Below are 20824 nucleotides of genomic sequence, written 5' to 3' on the forward strand. Positions count from 1 at the left end.
TCTGTTTGTTACATGGCTCTCCTCCGTCTCTGTTTCACTGTCACGTTCGGCCCGTGCACAGACTCCTTTAAAACCTCTCACGGTGTAATGGAGACCACCGAAGTGGCAACACTCGCTCAAAGCGCTCCGCTCCAGAACCGTAAGTCATCTCTCCCCAGCACGGGGGACGAGGCCCGAGATCTGATTATTCGAACGAGTCGACCGTGACACCCGCTGATCGATAGCTTGGATAAGCGTTCAGGTGCTCGTTAATGAACGAACGTTGAGGCAAAAGCCAACGTTTATCCTCCCATCAATATTCAGAAAAGGAGGCCCGAGAACCCGGCATAAAATTACTGATAATCCACTGCCGTTTTGAATTGTCCTGTCTGAGGGTGCGATCTCTTTGCGGCGAGTTGTTATTTACAAAGAAAGAATGGGTGATTCATAAACCGCCTTTGGGAAAAAAGCAGAGGATTCCTATGTTCAGCCTTGGGAGCCGTGAAATATTTGAATATGAAATGAATCGAAAGTCACGTGCCTACATGGTACTGTGCTCCAACCCGCCCCCCTCTCCAACCCCACTGATTTTGTGGTATTCCATTTGCTGCGGGTCATGTCTGGTTAATTTAGCAACTTTTACTGCAGGTGACTGTGGTAATTACTCTCAGGATTCCAACTGATCCTGCGTGACATTATTTCCCGGAGTTCCCGTGCCCATCTAAGACCCGGGAGTGGGCGCTAAATTACTGCCGCGACCTTTTTCTGCTCCGCTGAGGGGGGGGGGGGGGGGTTTGCCGTTCACAGCCTTAAAAAAAAAAAAATTGATACTGTACTCCACTGTTTCAGGCAGGCTCCCAATGAGGGAATATTTGCGCACTGAATTCACCCATTTGATTTCACACATGTTAAGCACATTCCCTTCTAATCACACACCGCCTACTTGCGATCTGCATAGACGGGAAATGTTTTCCTCGAACTGAGTAAGTCCAGGTTGATGTCTGTTTTTTTTTTTTTATTTTATATTTTTTAATAATCTTGATTTATGGGAAGCCACTTTTCCTCTATGAATCGACCTGGCTGTTGCCAGTGTTGTTTCTGGGAATGCAGGTGCTGGGGGTTCACAGGTTAAAGTGTAAGAAGGAGGTAGAGGAAATGCAGGGGGGGGTACAGTGGCGTTCCTGATGTTGTGAGAGAGTGTCCGCAGCCTGGGGCCTGTGCGTGGTTATCTGCAGTGCTTGGGGGTTGGGGGGAGGGGGGAGGGGTCGATTACCAGTCTTCCTACCCGAGTTCAGTGCTGTCCCAGCTGCCTCAGCATAAAGCAGGGAGGCTAGATTTTTGGAGGGGGGGGGGGTGCGTGAGAATTGCTGTTTGTTTCCAGAGTTCAGTCCTGGTTGGGAGCCAGAATTGTCGACACCACTACCTGTGTGACTGCGGTGACCGCGGGTTGACACGACCCCGCCGGCCACCCCCCAAAAAAAAGGCAACGGAGTGTCATTGTCCCTGTTGGCCCTGCCTTCCTGCCCGGGACACTCCGCAGAGCACGGCAGACCCTGTAAATAGCCCCCCCCGTGCTCTCCCCCAGAGGAGGGTCCTCAGTGTCTGCTTGCCCGCTGATCCTCATTAGGGCACATTAGCAAGTGCCAACGGTAGCATCACACAGAGATTATACTCTACACCCCTACTGCCTACATCAAAGAAAGTGGTAGTGGGAGGTACAGGCCTACAATCATTCAACATTTGTCCTTTACTTTGATTTACAATTAAATGCAGGCGTTACTTTTTTTCTTCACAGTTTGTCGAGTTCAGCAGTCCCCAAAGTCAATTAAACGGATTTTGTTGGTGCTGAAAAAATTAACACTTGCGTTTAAGTGTCAGTTAAAGTTGAGAAGAAGTGTATCGGTTGAATCCAGGCTCATAAACTCCAAAATGGGTGGAGCCATAATGGGCTGTCAGTGACTCTGATTTACTCTGGAGACTCCTACAATACCTTTTGATTGGTTCAGGTGAGTTGCTGATTGACAGCTCAGGGTAGCTCCGCCCATTGTGGAGTTCAGGAAGACTCCGTCTCCTATGACTGAGCATAAGAGCCCGGCAACACGGCCCCCGAAGGCCAACCTTGTCCCCAGTCTCGCACTTCAAACTCCAGATCTTTTTCCCACTGATTTATGTAAGTTCCTGTGCTCCCGATCTGCCTTTCTTCTTCTTTCCCCGCTGTTTACCCAGCGCGGTTGATCACAAAGCGCAACCTTGAACTCTGGGTAATTAGCATCAAAGGAGTGTTGGCTGTTTATTTACTCGGTTGCTGTCAGCGAGAGAGACAGGGGAAGGGAGATGGTAAGACAAATGGGAGAGGACCGAGGGAGGGAGGGAGAGAAAGAGAGAGAGAGAAAGAGAGAGTACATTTCCCATCTTTCAGTACAGCATGCACGCCGGCTTTTCATCTGTCTAAAATTAGAGAAGCCACAAGTATCCCTTCTTCCCAGGGACCCATTTAAACAAAAAAAAGTCCTCCTTTGCGTTTGGTGATAATTAACCTGGAAGTGGAAAAAGCAGATGTTCTCCTGGTATCCCAGTCAAGGTCGCTGTGGTTTTTCGTATTTCGTTCCCCGTCGGAACGGTTAATTAAAGGGATTGTAATGTGAAGTTGGAGAAATACAGTCGCGGGGGGGGGGGGGGGGGGGCGGTTCGTGGTTCGTACAGTCGTGCACGGCGCCTGCGGTGCCACCGGGACGGTAAAGGCAGCCGTGTTGAAGAAATATGGCCTGCCCTCTTTGCCTGGCATAAATCTTTTGGCCGGAGAGGAATTTTGCCTGTTTTCTTTTTTCATTTTTTCCTTTTACTCGGTCACCTGCTGCTCCCCACAGCCACATGCCTGGACCAGCAGGCTCAGGAGGTCCAGACCTGTGGAGCGTGCAGTGTGGATCAATAAGATCTTCAAAACTGAATTATGCTTCCTACAAGAACAAACATTCATATGAATTATAAATATATATATTACATTACATTATCAACATTTAGCAGACGCTCTTATCCAGAGCGAATTACATAGGTTACAGTTTGTACATTTTATCCATTTATAAACTGGATACAGTATATACTCACACATATGTATAAGTCTGCTTTGGAAATGACTGAACTTACAGCATACCCATTTACACATGTCAAATGTGAAGTGAAAATCAGCAGGAAAAATATTCCTCCTGCTGTTTGTTTACACAGCCCTGCATTCCTGAGGACTTTCGAGATGTGTGGAATTGGAAGGCCACCAGGAGTTTAATTCAGTGTGTTTTCGTTCGCCGATACGCTCGAACCGTCCCTCGAATTGCCTCGTAACGTCGACCGTGGATAGGGGCGGCTGATGAATGGGAATAATAAAGATGAGAGTGATTGCGGTGAAGGAGGAGGGCCCTAAACATGCACCGTTTGTAATATCCCTGCTGTTACCGGGTCGCCACAGTCAACAGCACGGCGGGTCAAAGGTCACTGCCGTGAACGATGGCATCCTGTCTGAACCGGACGGAGGAAATGAATCCTTTTACTGTTATGCTTTTGCATGGGGAGTGGTGACATGTCCATATTCGGGCGTAGATAAATACTTTAAAAAATTTTTCCACTCAATGATAAACAGATCTTCACCTTACTGGTGTTGACGCTCTGCGATTTGCCTGGAGAATTTCCCCAGCCTGGCTTTCTCCGAGAAGCCCAGGAAATCCCTCCAGGTATTTGGAACGTGAGAATGGTGCATTTTTTTTCCTTTATTTTTTTGCAGTGAGGTTTACCCATTGATTACTCCCATGTCTGCCGTCATGACTGAGCTGCCGGAATGAAATTGGAATAGATTTTTTCCCCCATTGATCGGCGCAGGTGACAGGTAATGGCTCAGGGCTGTGGCGAGGCATCCCCCCGCATGTGATCAGGAGCAGTGCGAGTTTTCGGGGGGTGTAACTGGGCGAGGGTGTCACGGCGCAGCCCCCCCACCCCCCGCGACAGCACCCACGTTCTCGTCTTTCACGGCCAGGTAACAGAATAGAATTCTGCGAGCGGTGATTTCGTTTCCCCCTCGACCACCCTCCGCTCCTCTGAGAGATGCCGGATCTCTTTGGGCATCCCTCTCCGGTTGCCCTCGGCGCCCGGTGGTGCACTCAGATCTCCACGGGATACGCACGCAGGAAAAGCAATGGAAAACCGATAAATCCCACGCTCGCTCGAGTAGGAAAGGAACCATCTGATCCTACCTCTTCTGCCGAATAAAGAAAAATAAAGCCTCCTCTGAGCAGTATTACAACCATATACGGCAGGGGTGGCAGTGTAGCATAGTGATAAGGAGCAGGGCTCGTAACCAAAAGGTTGCTGGTTCGTTTCCGCTCTTGGGCACTGCTGCTGTACCCTCGGTAAATATTCAATCTGTATTAATAGGTTACAGTTTTTACATGTTATCATGTTATGCATGTAAGTTGCTCTGGATGAGAGCATCTGCTAAACGACAATAATGTAATGTGACATACAGTATTCCATGTCTGTGTAAACAGTGTAATTGTTAGTGTTTTTCTGTCTGTATGTTTTAGTGTAGACTGTATACCCTAGATACCCTCAAAGAGACTGCAATAAGCCAAAATCTCATAGATTTTCATTGATGTCCAGTCAGTTCAGGTACAGTGTCCAGGAAATGGTCAGTTGTAAGGGCAGGGCCTAGGCACATGCTTGCCAGGGTGTAAGTGGGGCAGGGGGTAGGAGGAAGGGAAGGGACTGAGAGCTTGCCTGCTGGACACGGAGGCCGAGGCCTGTCCCATCAGCCCACCCCCCCCCCCCCCCCCCAAACCCCCCGCCCCCCTGCCTCGGCCCAGCTTCAGAGGACAGCTGCTTATCTGCTGGCCCTTCAGGCCCGCACCTCCCCAAACCTGCATCAGATCTGCCTCCAAAGAACCCGCTCCCCCCCCCCCCCCCCCCCGTGCTCTTTCCCCCGGTGAATAATTGCCAGTATCTGAAGACCACAGATGAGCACAGATCACAGTCGGTCCAGATAAGAGGAAATGGATTGATGGGCTGGATTAACGTTAATTTTTGTTTTTTGGTCTTTTTTTTTTTTTTATTAGTGTTGTTATTGTATTGCTTTTGTGCTGGATGGAGGATGCTTCTTCCTCATCCTCCTCTTCCTCTTCCCTCCTTTTGTAACAGAGGTGAGGCATTTGGTGAATGCTGGTATGCTCTTGCAGTATAGTGGCGATGGAGGGGACTGCAGATGATTTAGTGCAAAAATGCATTGTGGTTTATATGTATGTATGTATGTGTGATACATATGTATGTATGTGTGTATGTACATATGTATTTATGTATGTATGTTTATGTGTGATGCATATGTACATATGTATGCATGTATGTGTGTATGTATATATGTATGTGTTTGTGTATGAATGTATGTATGGATACGGGCTGGATTCTCACGCTTGGCTTTAAATTTTCCTTTTTTGGCAGGACATCTGTTGTGACGGTGCCAGATAAAGCCATGAAAAGCCAGGAGCAGAAGATGAACCAGAACGCCTTGAAAGCCCAAACGCAGAGTAAGCATCAGCGCCGCAGGGTTATCTGAGCTCTGATAACACGGCGCCACACGGGTAATGTTTCACTTGCATCGGACAAGGCGTGGAGTGAAAAGAAATTGCTCATAGAGTACATGTAATCAGCCACTTTAAGGAACTGATGTAGAGCAGCAGTTTGACAAAGATGGGTTCATTTGTGTGTTTGTAAAAGGAAACGGTGCCAGTAAGTGACTTGGTGACTCCAGGTAGGGACACCTGTTTTTTAAACTCCTGTGGATAAGGTGATGTATAGGTGACTCTTTCACGGCTACAGTTCAGGTGACAGTTGCTCTTCCCCTCTTGTGCACAGCTCCACAGTACGCACGATCCCAGAATGTGGAAAATCCACGGCGATCCGCCGTAACACCTTCCTAAATCTCTCCATAGGCTTTGTTAAAGGCTTACCAGTGACTCACACACTCGCCCTAATCACGCCTGTGCAGAGTAGGCCCAAACACAGAGTGCACACCTGTCAACAGGCCTCACAAAATCTCTGATGTGCCCGGCCGCAAACAGCGATTGTCGCGGTGATAACGCACCTACGGTACCAGTCAAAAGTTTGGACACTTTTCTCTCTTTATTGTTACCATTTTCCACATTTTGGAATCATAGTAGACATCAAAACTACGAAACGGCACAAATGAAATTATGCAGTGACCAAAAAAGTTTTATAAACAAATCAAAACTATATTATATTTTAGATTCCTCAAAACGGGCAAAAACTATTTTCTCCAAATTAATTTTTTTTGGAAAGAAATACATACATAGGCATCAACTTCAGGATGTATATTTGTCTTGCCATTTAAGCATAGGTCATTAGATCAAAATGTCTTTGAATGCATGTTTCCCATTATCTTAATCAGGTGTGTCCGGACTTTTGACCAGTACTGTATTTCTGTGCCTGCGCGGCCCGTGTGACTCGCGGATTGGCAGTCGGCGTGGCAACGCCCCCTGCAATGTGTTAACAGGTACAGGGAATACGCTGGGGGGACAGTAGCACAGTGGCCAGGTGTAAGCCTGACGTCAACTTGGATACAGGACCTCACCTGTGCTTACCTTCACCTGCTAATCTGATCACGACCTACATCTTAGAGCGCTGCCCATCTGTTTCGCCGTGGCAACCAAACAAAACCCCTTCCGCCACCCTTACAACCCCGCTGAACCCTGATCCCGTGGGATTAAGGAGGGGGTCGTACCAGCCCCGATACCTGGCTCTGCTCCGCTCTGATCGCGACCCGGCGTTTCCTAACAGAGTGATTGATTACGCGCTGTACATATGAGCATTTAACATTAAACAATAAACACATCCCTGTAAGGTCTTTAAAGTGTATATGTAGATACCTACAGTACAGCATGTGCTAATGTAACAGGTGGGATCTTGCATTGTGTTATGTAAAGTCACCACAGACCAGGATTCCCAGTTCAGTTGGTTTATTCTGATAATAGACCGTCAGTGCGATCACTGAACTGTTCTGGAACATGTATCTTCAGCAATGATGAGACGCTTGCGCAAGAGAGTTAAACTGGGAGGAAGGTACAGTGCGTCATTCCCTTAAAGGTAACTGCACAAAGGTTTTTAAGTGACAGAACACTAGACCAAAATACACATATACTCCTCTGGTACAATGGCAAGTGGAAGCATTATTAACCATGTTACACTAAAAGGTATGAATAAGACCGAGTGAAGACAGCTGATCTATGAATTCTTATTAGAGACTTACATTACATTAATTGAGAGTGTAAAGCTTTTGCACAAGGTTTCACCGTATGTGGGATTTTTACTTCTTTGCTTGTATTTGTAGTCTGCTTTTTGAAGAGAGGTGTCCAGCAGACGTCCTCTTAAAAAAGAGTTACATCTTAGTCAGATGACATGATTTGACAAAATACAGACACTGATACCATTTGTGGAAGTCAAATAATTTGGCATGTACAGACAATTGTGATATTAATGCTAGCCTATGCTCCAAACACCAAACGACCAGGCAGACATCTTCCCTTTTGCTTGTGTTTGATTGGCAGGAACTCGCCTCATCATCAGAACCCTCCGTTCACAGCAGAAGCTACAACAATTACAAAGCTGATTTAAATCAGTCAAGGGGAAAATTAACACCCTCTGTGTTCTGTTTCAACTAATGGACATCCCAAGAACAGGCCCCTCCCCCTGGGCCGGATTGTTCTGAGTGTGGAAGCAGATGATAAGTGGTGCACTGTGGGAGATGTAGTCCTGAAAGCCCCTGTGGGTGAAAGGCTGGTTAAAAAGCAAAGCTCTGGGGTCAGATTATGTCTGGAAAGCCCTCTGTAAGGAGGCCTTGCGCTTTTGCTCCAATTAGCCCCGCTGGTGCAGCTGAGGGGGGAGTTTTTGGGGGTGGGGTTCTCTGCCATGCGCCCCGCTGCTATTCTGTCATTATCGTCTGGAGCAGGTGCGCAGGGACGGCCCCCGTCCCCGAGTCCCACAGCGCTCCGGGAAACGTCACCACCTCTCGGATTGCCCACATCTGTGGTGATGACGCTCCAAGGCTGCCTGATACTGGTGGTGGCAAAGGGCCTGTCCTGTCGGCTGGCCAGCGGGCGGCACACACTACTGTCTTCATCATGCGAGTGACAGTTTCCATTGTGTGGAAACACCCAAAAAATGTCAGAGAGAGAGAGGAGAGGGGGAGAGAAGGAGAAAGAGGAGAGGGGAAGAGAGAGAGAGAGGGAGAGAGTGAAGAGGGGAAGAAAGAGGGGAGAAAGAGAGGGGAGGGGAAGAAACAGAAGAGAGGGGAAGAGAGAGAGGGGACAGGGGTAGGGAGAGAGAGGGAGAGGGAGAGAGAGGAAAGGGGACAGAGAGAAGTGGAGAGAGACGGGAGGGAGAGAGGGGGAGAGGGGAGCGGGGAAGAAAGAGAGAAGAGAGTGGAAGAGAGAGAGCAAGAGAGAGAGAGGACAAGGATAGAGAGGGAGAGAGAAACTAACAAATTGCCGCCCCCTGGTTTTCAGTGAAACGGGTTGGTAAGGTCTGGCTGAAGACCTTATGTGCGGTCACATTGCTCAGTGAGCAGGGCTGCCCTCATTACCCTCCTCCTGCTGTCTGGTCAGCTGACCTCCCACGGAAGAGCGGTGGCAGAGAGAATAGCGTGTGATTTACAAGAACAACACAGACACTGAGAGACAAGGGGGAGTTCCACCTCAGTAAGGCCAGGACAGCCGCCAAACATCGATCTTCATTCACTCAGAAGTTCTGTCTCTTTCTTCCTCGCTCTGTCTCTCCCTCTCTCTCTCTCTCTGTCACTCTCTGTCTTTCCTTCCCTCTCTCTCTATTCCTCCCTCTCTCTTCTGTCTGTCTTTCTTTCCCTCCCTCTCTCTTCCTCTTTCTCTCGATCAAACCTAAATTCAGATTCCCCCTCTCACTCTGTCCCTCTCCCTATCCCTATCACTCTAGCTCTCTCTTTCTTTCTTTCTTTCTTTCTTTACCTTCTTACTCCCCCCATCGTAATTTCTCTCGTTTTTCCCATTTCTCTGTTTCCCTTTCTTGTACTCACTCTTCTTCTCTTTCTCTCTCTCGTTCTTTCTTTCTTTCATTCTATCACACATTACTCTGACCAAGCCAGGAGACTCCTCCTTGGGTGCTCCAAACTTAACAGAACAATTGGCTGTCAATCACATTATCTGTACCCTATAAGGAGTGAAGTAGATGTCTGACTCCTCCTCCTCCTCAATCTAAAAGCGGCAGTTGTGTCTGACCAATGGGTGCCTTGACCCTCCCTCTCGCTGTGAGCTAACTCTAGGCCACTCAAACAAACAACCAACCAATTATTTGTCTGTGGTGTGGGCCCTGTACTGCCATCCCACAGAGCTAAATTCAGTGTTGTCGGTCCAATTCAGAAAGATGGTATCTTTGTATATTTACATATTAAGTGATTTCAGGTCTGGCTGTACAATAGGGATGTAACTTGCGGTACGATAATACCACGATAAAAAGTCCACGATATGATATTTATCGCGATATTTAAAAACGAAGAAAAATGATGACTTGGAAAAAAAATGTCCTTTATTAAATAATAAATCAGGATATTTTTATTCGTATAAAATTTGTTTTTCCTTTTAGCTTACAGTGCTTCTGCTTTCCTTCTTTAATAAAATAAAATAAAAGTAGCCAGCCATTGACCTAAGCATGTGCAATGAATGATTGAACTATGTATACAATTCAGTGGCAGCTCCTGCCAAATCTCTCAGGGGGGCAGTTGTTGCGAAGATGGCTAAGGTTACCCGTTCAATGGGTAAATTAACAGCTAGCTAACTAGACATTGTCACATTGCATTGTGCAAATTAGTCAGCTAGCTAACTTGACATTGTCACATTGCAAACAAAACGTTAGCTACTTCGCAGCCTGATAGCCACATTTTCCGCTCATACCAACTCCACGAAAATCCCCAGTTAGACGATTTCCCCACCTTTGTAGATACTTGCTTGATGTTTAAATTTGATCTGGGTGCTCCTAATTCTTTAGCTGCCAATTTATCCTGATTACTACGACAACTGAACGGTATTTCTCTTAATGTCACTCCTCAGTGATCCCTACACCAGGTTACGTATGACAAAAGCACGTTAGTGCAGGCCCGCCCCGAACCCATACAGATTGCATTGTAGTGCCTGCAATGAAAAAATTGCCTTAACATAAGAGTCTATCAGAGCGATCTGGGCGATTTTCAACCAGACTGAAATTGCCCAAAAGGGGTGGTACTCCACGGAACACAACTTGGCGCTGATTGGACTATGATATTCAGAGGCAGGACAAACTGTCTAGAACAGTCACAGCTAGCGTAACACTGTGGTAGAATGTGATTGAAAAATTGCCTCCCTTTCCCCCTTTGGTGGTGCATCGCCCGACCGCCCTAAGGAACAAACCACCCCTGGTACAATTGCAAAACAAAAACAATACAATTTTCAACAAGGAGAGATAGCAGAGCGCAGCTACACTAACAAAATAACCATGTAATATCCTGGTAGATTTCGTCACAGTCCCACGACAGCATCGAGACATTTTTTTGTGACATCGCGAAATTTGATATATCGTTACATCCCTACTGTACAATGAATGGCGGTTAACACTTTGGAGGGAACCAGGAATCAACCACATTCTGTGCATTTTCAAGCTGCTTCCTTCAGACAGCCTTTAGTCTCATCAGGATTAAAGCTGATCTATTTTTTTCGCCTTTAATGTTGTTGTTTTTTTATTAGCCTATTTTCTCTCCCTCCGTAGATGGGCCCGGCGAGGCCCATTCAACCCCTGTGGTTATATTGATCTTATCTCGCTCCAAGCATGGAAATCTGAAGCAGCATGCCATTTAGTTAGATAATATCGCACTTGGGGTTGAATTCAAGATCCAACCCAATCACTCTCATCTGTTCACAATCTCCTCAGCATATATAGTGTGTATATAAAGTGAGATCAAAGCCCCTGAATTCCAGAGTAATTACTTGCCTCTGAAGGGCCACATGGATGTTCTTTTTCCTTTTTAGATCATTTTCAAATTGATGTTCAAATGTGTTTTGCATTCATGGAAATCTCACATTTCAAACGGAGGTGGTCGCTTGCGGGAACACACCATTTATGGATACTTTTTTACCTTAATTTCAAGGTTTGATGGTCTTACAGTATTGCTTTTGGATGGCAGTGTAGCGTAGTGGTAAGGAGCGGGGCTTGTAACCGAAAGGTTGCCGGATCAGTTCCCTGCTGGGACACTGCTGCTGTAACCTTGGGCAAGGTACTTAACCCAGAATTCCCTCAGTAAATATCCAGCTATATAAATGGCTAGATAACATGTAAAAATTGTGACCCATGTAAGTTGCTCTGGATAAGAGTGCCAGTAATGTAATGCGCGCTTCAGGCCAGGGTGAGAGTAGTGAGCACAGCTCTCTCACAGTCGCCCGCAGCTGTGCTCCGAGTCAGTGGGAATGACCGTAAAGGTAGCCCTTTGATTCGGTAAACTTCCTGGCCAGAGGCAGTTAAGTGCCTCGCTGACACACTCTTCCAGGAAGTGCGGGTTATGAGGAGAACCCCGCAGAGAGGAAGCGTGGGTCCAGCGTCACGATGAGCAGGAAAATCACAAGAAGCTGTGTGTGTGTGTGTGTCTGTATTAATCGAGTGCTGTGTTTCTACTTTGACAGATGAACCCAAACCACAGTGCCAGACCAAGAGCCTCCAGTTCAGAAGCATCGCCCCCAAAGCGCCCCCAGCGGTGCCGCCCCCCACCGTCCTGTCCTGCCAGCCTCCCTCCGCCCTCCCAGAAGCCTCGGCGGCGGTCAGCCCCAAGTCCATCATCGTCCCCGCCCAGAACTACGCCCTCATGCAGGTGGCCGGGCAGGAGGGGACCTTCTCCCTGGTGGCCCTGCCCCCCTCCATGTCCCCCCAGTCCACCCAGCAGATTCAGAAGGGCCCGCCTTTCCCAAAAAACCTGAAGCTGCCCATTCCTAGGTACCAGCCCATGCGGAGCAAGAGCGCCTCAGAGAAGGGGGGGGCAGCGGCGGCGGCGGCGGCGGCCGGGGGGGCCCGCGTGCGGAGCCCCGGCAAGGCTCCACGGCCAAGGCGGGGGGCGACGGTGACGCCCGTCCGGCCCGGAGATTCCCTGGAGGCTGGGTCGGCGGCGGATCCGTCGGAGCAGGTCATACTCATCGACTCCGGCTCCTCGGAGATGGCGGTGACCACCCTGCTGGCGGAGAATGCGGTGCTGGTCTCGGGCTCCGGGGTGGAGAAGCCCGCGGACTCCGACGGGACGGAGGGGGAGCGGGCTGTGGGGGGCCTCCTGCAGAATCTGCGCTACCCGTCGAAGGAGACGCCGGTCTCCGCCTCGCTGTCGGGCGGCGACGGCCCCGCCTCCAAGCGCCAGGAGGGCGGGAGGAAGCCGAGGCCCTGCCTCTCCAAGCCCGCGGGCCAACCGGCTGGCAGCATCACCGTCCTCTCCCCCACCATCTTCAGCAAGGCGGTCCAGATCATCCCCTCCCCGCCCAGGGGCAAGCTTCCCATCCTGCCCTACTCCAGGATGAAAAGCGCCCTCTTCCCGGTGGCCAAACCCGGCGCCAAATCGCCCGAAAAGGCCCCTCCCGCGGCCCAGTGTGGCCCGGCGAAGCCGTCCGACCCCTCCGCCCGGGCCCCGGGGGCTGCCGAGGTGGTCTGCGAGAAGCAGGCGCCAGGCACAGCGCAGCAGAACCAGTCCTCGGCGAAGAGCGCCGCCCTGCTGGGCGGGGGGCTCTCCGCCTTACAGAAGCCCGCCGGGAAGAAGAGGGGCAGGAAGAGGAAGACTGTGGAGGACATCCTGGCCTTTGAGGCCCGCAAGAAACGCTCCCTCTCCTTCTTCCGGAGGAGGGTCCCGGAAAAGCCGGCCCCGGTCCCCGCGGGCCCCAAGGACAGGGTGCTAGACATCTCCAAGAAGTACCGCAGCATCCGGCCCAAGCCCGTGCTGGTGATGGAGACGGTGCCACAGCTGGTGGGGCTTCCTGCCCTCTCCGCCTCCGAGTGCCTGGAGCACGACCTCGTTGTCAGCCCCCATCTCTCTGCCAGCGGGGCCCAGGAGTCCCGGCGGCCGGAGCAGCCCGTGGGCCGCCCGGAGGGGGCAGGCGGCGGAGGCGGCGGCGGGGGCTACGCCTTCCTGGGCAGCCGGCAGCCGCACCGCTGCCCCACCTGCGGCCGCTGCTTCCAGTTCAAACACCACCTGCAGAGCCACATGAACAGCCACACCAACAGCCGGCCCTACGCGTGCCCCGTGTGCCGCAAGGCCTACGCCCACTCCGGCAGCCTCAGCACGCACATGAAGCTGCACCACGCCGAGGGCCGGCCCCGCCGCACCCTGCGCTGCGAGTTCTGCGACAAGGCCTTCGGCTACGTGGGCGTCTACTTCGGACACCTGAAGGAGGTGCACAAGGTCATCCTGACCGTGGAGCCCTCCATTGCCCAACACGAGGAGGACGTGCCCGTCCAGAGGTGCGCCTCGTACCTGCCCCCCCCTGCTGTGTCAGCTAGGGTCAAGGGGGGGGGGGTTTTAATATTGATATAAGGATATGATTTTACTATACTTGAGTATTTTTCTGATACTAGTGTTTTTGCTTGTAGACATGACTACCACTGTGTGTTAAAAAAAACCAAGCTCTGTATCTCTGTATAAATGTGTCTCAATATAAATACACTTACACACAAGCACATCTCTTTCCATTTTTAGTTTTGTTAGCTCTTTTCTTAGTACGATTGCACCCATCATCATCATTATGATTTAGAGGTATTCCTGGCCAGCATCAAGAGGCGCTCATCCTCAGGTCTTTGTGCACGGCGTCAGCTAGGATCTAGCAGAGATTTAATACTGATGCAAAGATGTGATGTATATATGGGGTGGCAGCGTGGTCTGGTGCTAAGGAGCAGGGCTCGTAACCAAAAGGTTTCTGGTTCAGTTTCCTGCTGGGGCACTGCCGTCGTACCCTTGGGCAGGGTACTTAACCCAGAATCGCCTCAGTAAATATCCAGCTGTGTGAATGGGTAAAAGTGTAACCTATGTAAGTTGCTCTGGATAAGAGCGTCTGCTAAATGACAGTAATGTAAATATACTTGAGTATTTCTCTGATACTAGGGAAACCAGTCTTTTTTCTTGTAGAAATGACCACCATAGTGTGTAAAAAACAAACTATATCTCTGTATAATATATACATAATATACATACATATATATATATATATATATATATATATATATATATATATATATATATATATATATATATATATATATATATATTTACACACACTTACAAACCAGCATCTCTCTTTCTCTTTAGTGATGTTATGTTAGCTCTTTTCTAGTGTCACTGCATCCGGCATCAGTTATGATCAAGACACATCCCTGGTCAGCATGCAGAGGTGCTTGTGCTGGGGTCTTTGCACACGACATCAGCTAGGATCTAGGGTGGTTTTGATACTGATACAGAGATATGATTTACACACTTTGAAGTGTTTTTGCTTCTAGAAATGACTGTTCTACCATATTATGGAAAAACTACTCTTTTCGACTCTATATCTCTGTATCTACAAGCAAGCATACTTCTTTCCATTTTTAGCTGTGTTGGCTCTTTTCCAATATGATTGCAACCAGCATCAGTTACGATTTAGAGGGATTCATGTCATGTCATTCATGTCAGCAGTGTAGCATAGTGGTAAGGAGCAGGGCTTGTAACTGTAAGACTGTAAGGTTGCTGGTTCAATTCCCCGCTGGGGCACTGCTGGTAAACCCTTGGGCAAGGTACTCAACCAGGAATTGCCTCAGAAAATATCCAGCTGGATAAATGAATAACATGTGCCTTACATTACATTCATTTATCAGATACTCTTACACAGAGCAGGTTACATTTTTACATTTTATCCGCTTATGAGCTAGAGAGGCAATGGGGGGTTAAGTACCCTGCCCAAGGGTACAGCAGCAGTGCCCCAGTGGGGAACTGAACCTGCAACCTGGTTATGAACCCTGCTCCTTACCACTACACCACACTGCCACATGTAAAAATAGTAACCTATGTAAGTCGCTCTGAATAAGAGCATCTGCTAAATGCCAATAATATGATAATGTAATGATGCAATAATGGAATGATGGAATAATGTAATGTTGTAATAATGTAATGATGTAATAATGCAGTGTAATAATTGCCCTGCAGCCCGATGCCGCCGGAACCGGCGGAGGAGCAGGAGCAGGAGCAGGAGGACCCCGTGGAGCTGCAGATCAAATGCGGCCGCTGCCAGGCCATCACGCCCACCTTCGCCGACATGAAGCTGCACCTGCTGTATGTGCACGGCGAGGAGGTGCAGGTGCGCCTCCGCGAGGGGGCGCCGCAGGGGGGCGGGCGCGAGGCGGAGGACGAGCTGGTCAAGCACGCCGCCCACTACTGGCGGCAGCTCAACGAGAAGCGCAACCTGGTCAAGTGCGGCGGCTGCGAGGAGGAGTTCTTCTCCTTCTCCAAGCTCAAGAGACACGTGCACTCCCACCACCAGGGGGAGCCGGAGCGCGCCGCCACCGACACCGCCGCTGACGGCGGGGAGCCCGGGTCGTCCGCGCTGGCCGTGGCTCTCAGGACTGGCTCCGCCTTCAACTGCGTCCTGTGCAAGGAGCTCCTGGACAGCAAGGAGGAGCTTCTGGAGCACTGGAGGGGGCGGCACAACTGCGAGGACCCCTCCGTGCTGTGGACCGTGTTCAGTGCCTTCGTGGAGCGCGAGGGCGTCCAGTAGGGGGCGACAGTCTGACCTCCCATAACCCCCATGAGTCTCCCGGACACACCCACTTCCTGTCACGTCAATAAATTATAGCACAGAGTAGAGAACACACAGTAGGTCTTTGTTTTTTTTTTTTTGTTTTTTTTGGACTTGATGGGAAACTTTTGAAGTTTTGTGTTGTTTTTTTGTTTTCCTTTTCTTTTGTAAAGGAAGAAAAATGCCTTTACTTTTTTATTTTTATTTTAGACTAGCCCATTTTTGTTTTCACTGTTCCTCTGTAGCGTAGACACCGGTTAGGAGAGACAACATATATAGCAGTGAAGGATTATTTATAAAAAAAACCTTTTCGCTGTGTAATATTTCGTGAGATGGAAACTGGTAGAATCTTTTTCTTGCAGATAATGTAGGTTTTTTTATTTATGACCAACGCTTTAATGCCATGCGGTCTTGTATTGGTTGAAGACCTTCTGCGTAAATTCTTCAGTATTGCCTTTGGCGTGATAAAACCGGTAGAGTGCAGACCCTTGTGTATTTTTGTTTTTTTTTTCATTTTTCCATTTTCTCCCCAATTTGGAATGGCTAATTCCCCGAATTTTGGGAATGCCCACTTTGTCATCGATTTTCGGTCCCATTACACAGCCCCCACTGTTAATCCGGGAGAGCATGGACAAGCACGTGCCCTCCTCCGAGACACGTGATGTCAGCCGCTGCTTCTTTTCGCACTGCGGCCCACAAGCTAAGCTAGCACAGAGATGAGTCGGAGGAAGACATTTCATATGCAGCTTTGGCACGTGGACCACAGGTGCCCGATCGACCAGTAGGGGTCACTGTTGCTAATGGGACCAAAGCCCCTGCCGACGTACCCATCCCTATCCCCAGCGGAACGAAGCCAATGCGTTCTGCTTGTGAGCTCCCGGTCACTGTCGCCTAGTGACACGGCCAGGATCGAACCCGGGCCATAGCGTTCAGTCTACACTCGGAACGAGTGTTTTTACCGACTGAGCAGACCCTTGTGTTTTTGACAATCTTTCTTTTATGTGATCTGAATCAAGGCCTGTTATAAACAACCCACAACCAACTACAAGTAGACAGCCTTAATCAGTGAAAACCCATTCCAGCCCACAATGACATACCAGTGGCACCACAATGAAATAGGTCCCCCATGATACAAAGCCACAAGCACATCAGTTCCTGCAGTCCTTATGCTCTACAGGCATCCACGGTTTGAGTGAAGATGCTTCTTTTCACAGGAGACAGACCCATGTTTTCAATGTAATAAGGGCAACTGGACACCCACTATAGAAAATGAATTCTGGGTGTTCAAATGAATTTTGTTTGCCTCCATTTTACAAGGCTAATTTCACTGTTGGGCAAACATTGTTAAAAGAGTGGATAGCTACTCTATGGGTAAATGTCATCTCAGATTTGTCAAGTCACATGGTGGTAAGCTGCATACAGTTATGGCTATACAGTAGGGCTGCATGATATAGCCATCGGAATATATTGAATAGCTATTTTTAGCGCAATAACAGCTATCCCTGGTATGTGTCATTAGGTTTCTTCCTGTATTTTTTTCCCTTTAGTCATACCTGATGCGGGAGCACACCTCCAAAGTTCAGGGAAATGCTTCCGGGGCAGAAAAATATCACTTATTTTTCCCACCTATAAGCTTTGAAAAACACATAGCATATGTTTTCACTCTTTATCTTTGTAGCCATGTGTTTCTATCTATCACATGGAAGCAGCATAGTGCTGTTGCTGTGATATCGACATTGAATAGATGCGAGTGGCCTTTTTTTCCCCCAGAAGCATTTCACATGGCCTCAGAAAACTGGAGGTGTGCTCCCGCATCAGGTATGACTAAAGGGAGGATAATACGGGAATAAACCTAATGCCACATACCGGGGATAGCTGTTATTGCGCTAAAAAAATAGCTATTCGATATATCGCAACAGCTATATCGTGCAGCCCTACTATACAGTCGGTGACACTGTACACCACTAGCATGAGTTTGTTTCGGTGTTTTGGGCAGTGTGTGAATTATGCACCTCTCCTATTGTAGCTAATGTTACCTGCTCTTATGTAAGCCTGTGAACTCTGCTGAAGTCTACGGTCGACAGGACTGCGGCCTTGCAGGTGTGCTGCAGTTTTTAATATCAATGAATTTTAGTCCTGCCTTTGTTGCTTAATTTCTTACAGGCTATCTAGATTTTAGATGAAAAAAAACAAATTATATATGCATATATATATATATATATATAAAACCTCTGCAGCAGCAACAGCTGACTCCCTTCAGTGCTGTGTTTTTGCATATTTGCAAACCTCAAAGGAGTGTGTGCTTTGTCTGCTGCTTGCCGTAGGAGTCTGTTCAGTGTTACACTTCTGAGGTGGTGAAATAGGCCTAAATAGGGCCGTCGAATTTATTTAAAGTAAATATTCTAACAAGTCAAGGTTTCTTTTTTTTTTTTTTCTTCGTATAAAGTTTTCACAGGGTAACTGAATGTTTCTTGAATGTTAAAAAAAAAAAACTCTACCAAATATATATTATATATAAATATACATATATATTTGCATAGTATATAAAGTTGACATGCTGCTCAGTTTTCTCTCGTTGGAGGAAACACGGTTCCCGATGTTTTCGCGGCTCCTGCGGCTTGAGTTATGTAGGTCTTTCCTTGCTGTCTACGGTGACAAAACAAGCTGGATGTGGTGTGAACCGGGGCCAGGCAGTTCCCCTGGCGGTTGTCTACCTGTGTCCTTTGTGATTGCAAGGAACAGACACGAAATCTGTTTCTCGCGACAACAAATGAGCGACGGGGAAGGGGGTGGGGTGGGGGGGTGAATCCTCCGGTATTTAAAGAGGGTGTCCTCCTGGGGTGAGATCAGTGTCATTTTAATAGCTGAGAGGGGCCTGGCGATTTGTGCTGAGCACAAGGAGATACACTTAAGTCTGAGGCCTCTGTTTAATCTGACAGCAATGCCCTTTTTGCTCATAATTCAGACCATGAATTTAAGCAAGCATTAATTATTAAAATTGCCCATAAAACGTGGAATTGGTGGTAAATTAGCAAAATAAACGTGCAACAGTAGCTCAAATATGTGATGCCAAATTCAGGTGTGCATTGCCATTAGGTTGAATGGGGGCCTCACCTCTGTATGCTACTGTGTTAACTTTGCCAATGTTGAGGTCAAAGGTCAGATGATTTCAGTATAAAGCTAAGGAAGGGGGAAAAAAGTTTCATCCAAACAAATGGGCGTGTAGGTCACTGCTCGTAGCCTCACCCTTTCAAGTGCTTGTTGTTCTGGATCCCTCTGCAATATTTGGCCATGGCGCAGTGCATCAATAAAGGTGATGGCTGAGTTGAAGCCCCAGCTCTTTGCGGATGTCTTCTTTGCCCTCGGTCGGGGCTCACAGCATGATAACTGTGCCGTTACCGCCGCCCCTGCCCCCGCCCCCGCCCCCGCCCTCACCCGGATAACCACATCACCCTCAGCAGAACATTGGGAGACAGGGGCATGCATCCGTCAGAGCCGACCCACGGAATGCAGTTAATTGAGTGCCTCTTCCACTGTGTTGCTGATTTGCGTGTGTGTGTGTGTGTGTGGATCAGGGGTGGGGGGTTTTTTTGGGGGGGGGGGGTGTGCAACCGACGGGCAAGTGTATCCACATGCTTCGCCTCCATGGTTCCCTCCATCTGTCCGACGAGATTTTCTTTTAAAATGTAGTGTTTCTCCTCTCACGCTGGCTCCATTAACAGACGAGCCATTTGTGTGTGTGTGCGTGTGTGTGTGTGTGTGTGTGTGTGTGTCAGGAGGGAAGGCGTGCTGAAAAGCCGCATTACAAATTTACAAACAGCACAGTCACATGTCACAAACAAGGCAGCACTCCTGTGTCTCTGTGACCTCTGTTGCTCTCATAAATGCACAAATGAGCAGTAATGTGGCTTCTCATTAAGTCACAGACTTACGTATGAATTTGCTGGTAGACTTAACATCTAGGTTAACTGAAAGTGTCTGTCTCGCACGGATGTGAGTTGGATCTGTTTTGTGCTGTGCACGATGATGTCAATTTTGAAAACTCACTTGAATGTTATGCATTGTCTCTGCGTAGTCACACTCAGTATTGGCGTCGTCATCTTGACGTGCTGTCTTTCCATTTCAGTAACCTGTTTTGCACTAATCTGTGTATGAAAATATCTGCCTCTACAGTGGTGTAATCAACTGTGAGAGTGAATGCTGGATGGAGGGATTACAGGAATCCAGTGGATCCATCACGTTGTATCACATTCTCACAAACCATCTCAGCGATGTGATGGATACATTCTCTGCCCTCTAACATCTTTACTTTGGTCTGTAGTGGTCCAACCTCTACATAACATCTCCTTCCAGCCTCTCACAAGTTTTTTTTATCGGTATTGACTGTCAGATTTTTATTTTTTATTTTCCTTAATTCTTACTTTCCCTAAATTATTTCACCTGACATCTCATGTGTCTTAGTGAGACCATTGCCTGGGCTAGCTGCAGGTGACTAAGTTCAGAACCTCAACCCAGTGTCCGTAGCCATCCAGGAAGTCACCGTCTCCCAGTAACACCACTGTGTTGACCTCAGGGTAGGGCGTTTCAACATTTTGTGCATGTTCTTGTGTGTCGAGGAACTCACCCTTCCCTGAGAATGGTTCATGCCCAGTGTCTGACATTCCTTTTCATCAGCCCAGCTGCTGCTCAAAGCTGTGATATGTTGTGCTTGAACAACTGCAACTCCTCTGCTGGCAGCCGTCCACCACTGCCATCCGACCCTTCCGAATAATTCAATATTTTACCGTCTCAGGGGACCATCAACCCCCACCCCCTCGCTGCCTCAACCCCAGCCACCCCAACCGTGTCACCTTTCAAAAACAGTCGCTTGACAAACAAGCCTCAATATTCGCAAACACACATGATTCCTCTATACCCTTTTGACCAGGCCTCTAAACCTAACTGTCTACCTGTCTCTCCTCACCTGTTGGACGCAGTCCCACACAATGCTGTTCCCTTACCTTTCAGCA

The 20824-nt window shown here is 48.4% G+C and overlaps 1 protein-coding gene across 1 annotated transcript in view; it reads left to right on the forward strand.

Annotated features, from left to right (window-relative positions):
- Positions 1-15916, forward strand: part of znf438 (zinc finger protein 438) — a 47388-nt gene extending 31472 nt beyond the window's left edge. The window contains exons 2-4 of the mRNA XM_036521618.1: positions 5455-5540; positions 11706-13515; positions 15227-15916. Coding sequence (XP_036377511.1) covers positions 5455-5540; positions 11706-13515; positions 15227-15794 — 2464 coding nt within the window. The 3' untranslated portion in view covers positions 15795-15916. The remainder of the gene's footprint in view (positions 1-5454; positions 5541-11705; positions 13516-15226) is intronic.
- The last annotated feature ends 4908 nt before the right edge of the window (positions 15917-20824 follow it).

Source organism: Megalops cyprinoides, chromosome 2 (genome assembly GCF_013368585.1).
Source record: "Megalops cyprinoides isolate fMegCyp1 chromosome 2, fMegCyp1.pri, whole genome shotgun sequence".
NCBI classification, from domain to species: Eukaryota; Metazoa; Chordata; class Actinopteri; order Elopiformes; family Megalopidae; genus Megalops; species Megalops cyprinoides.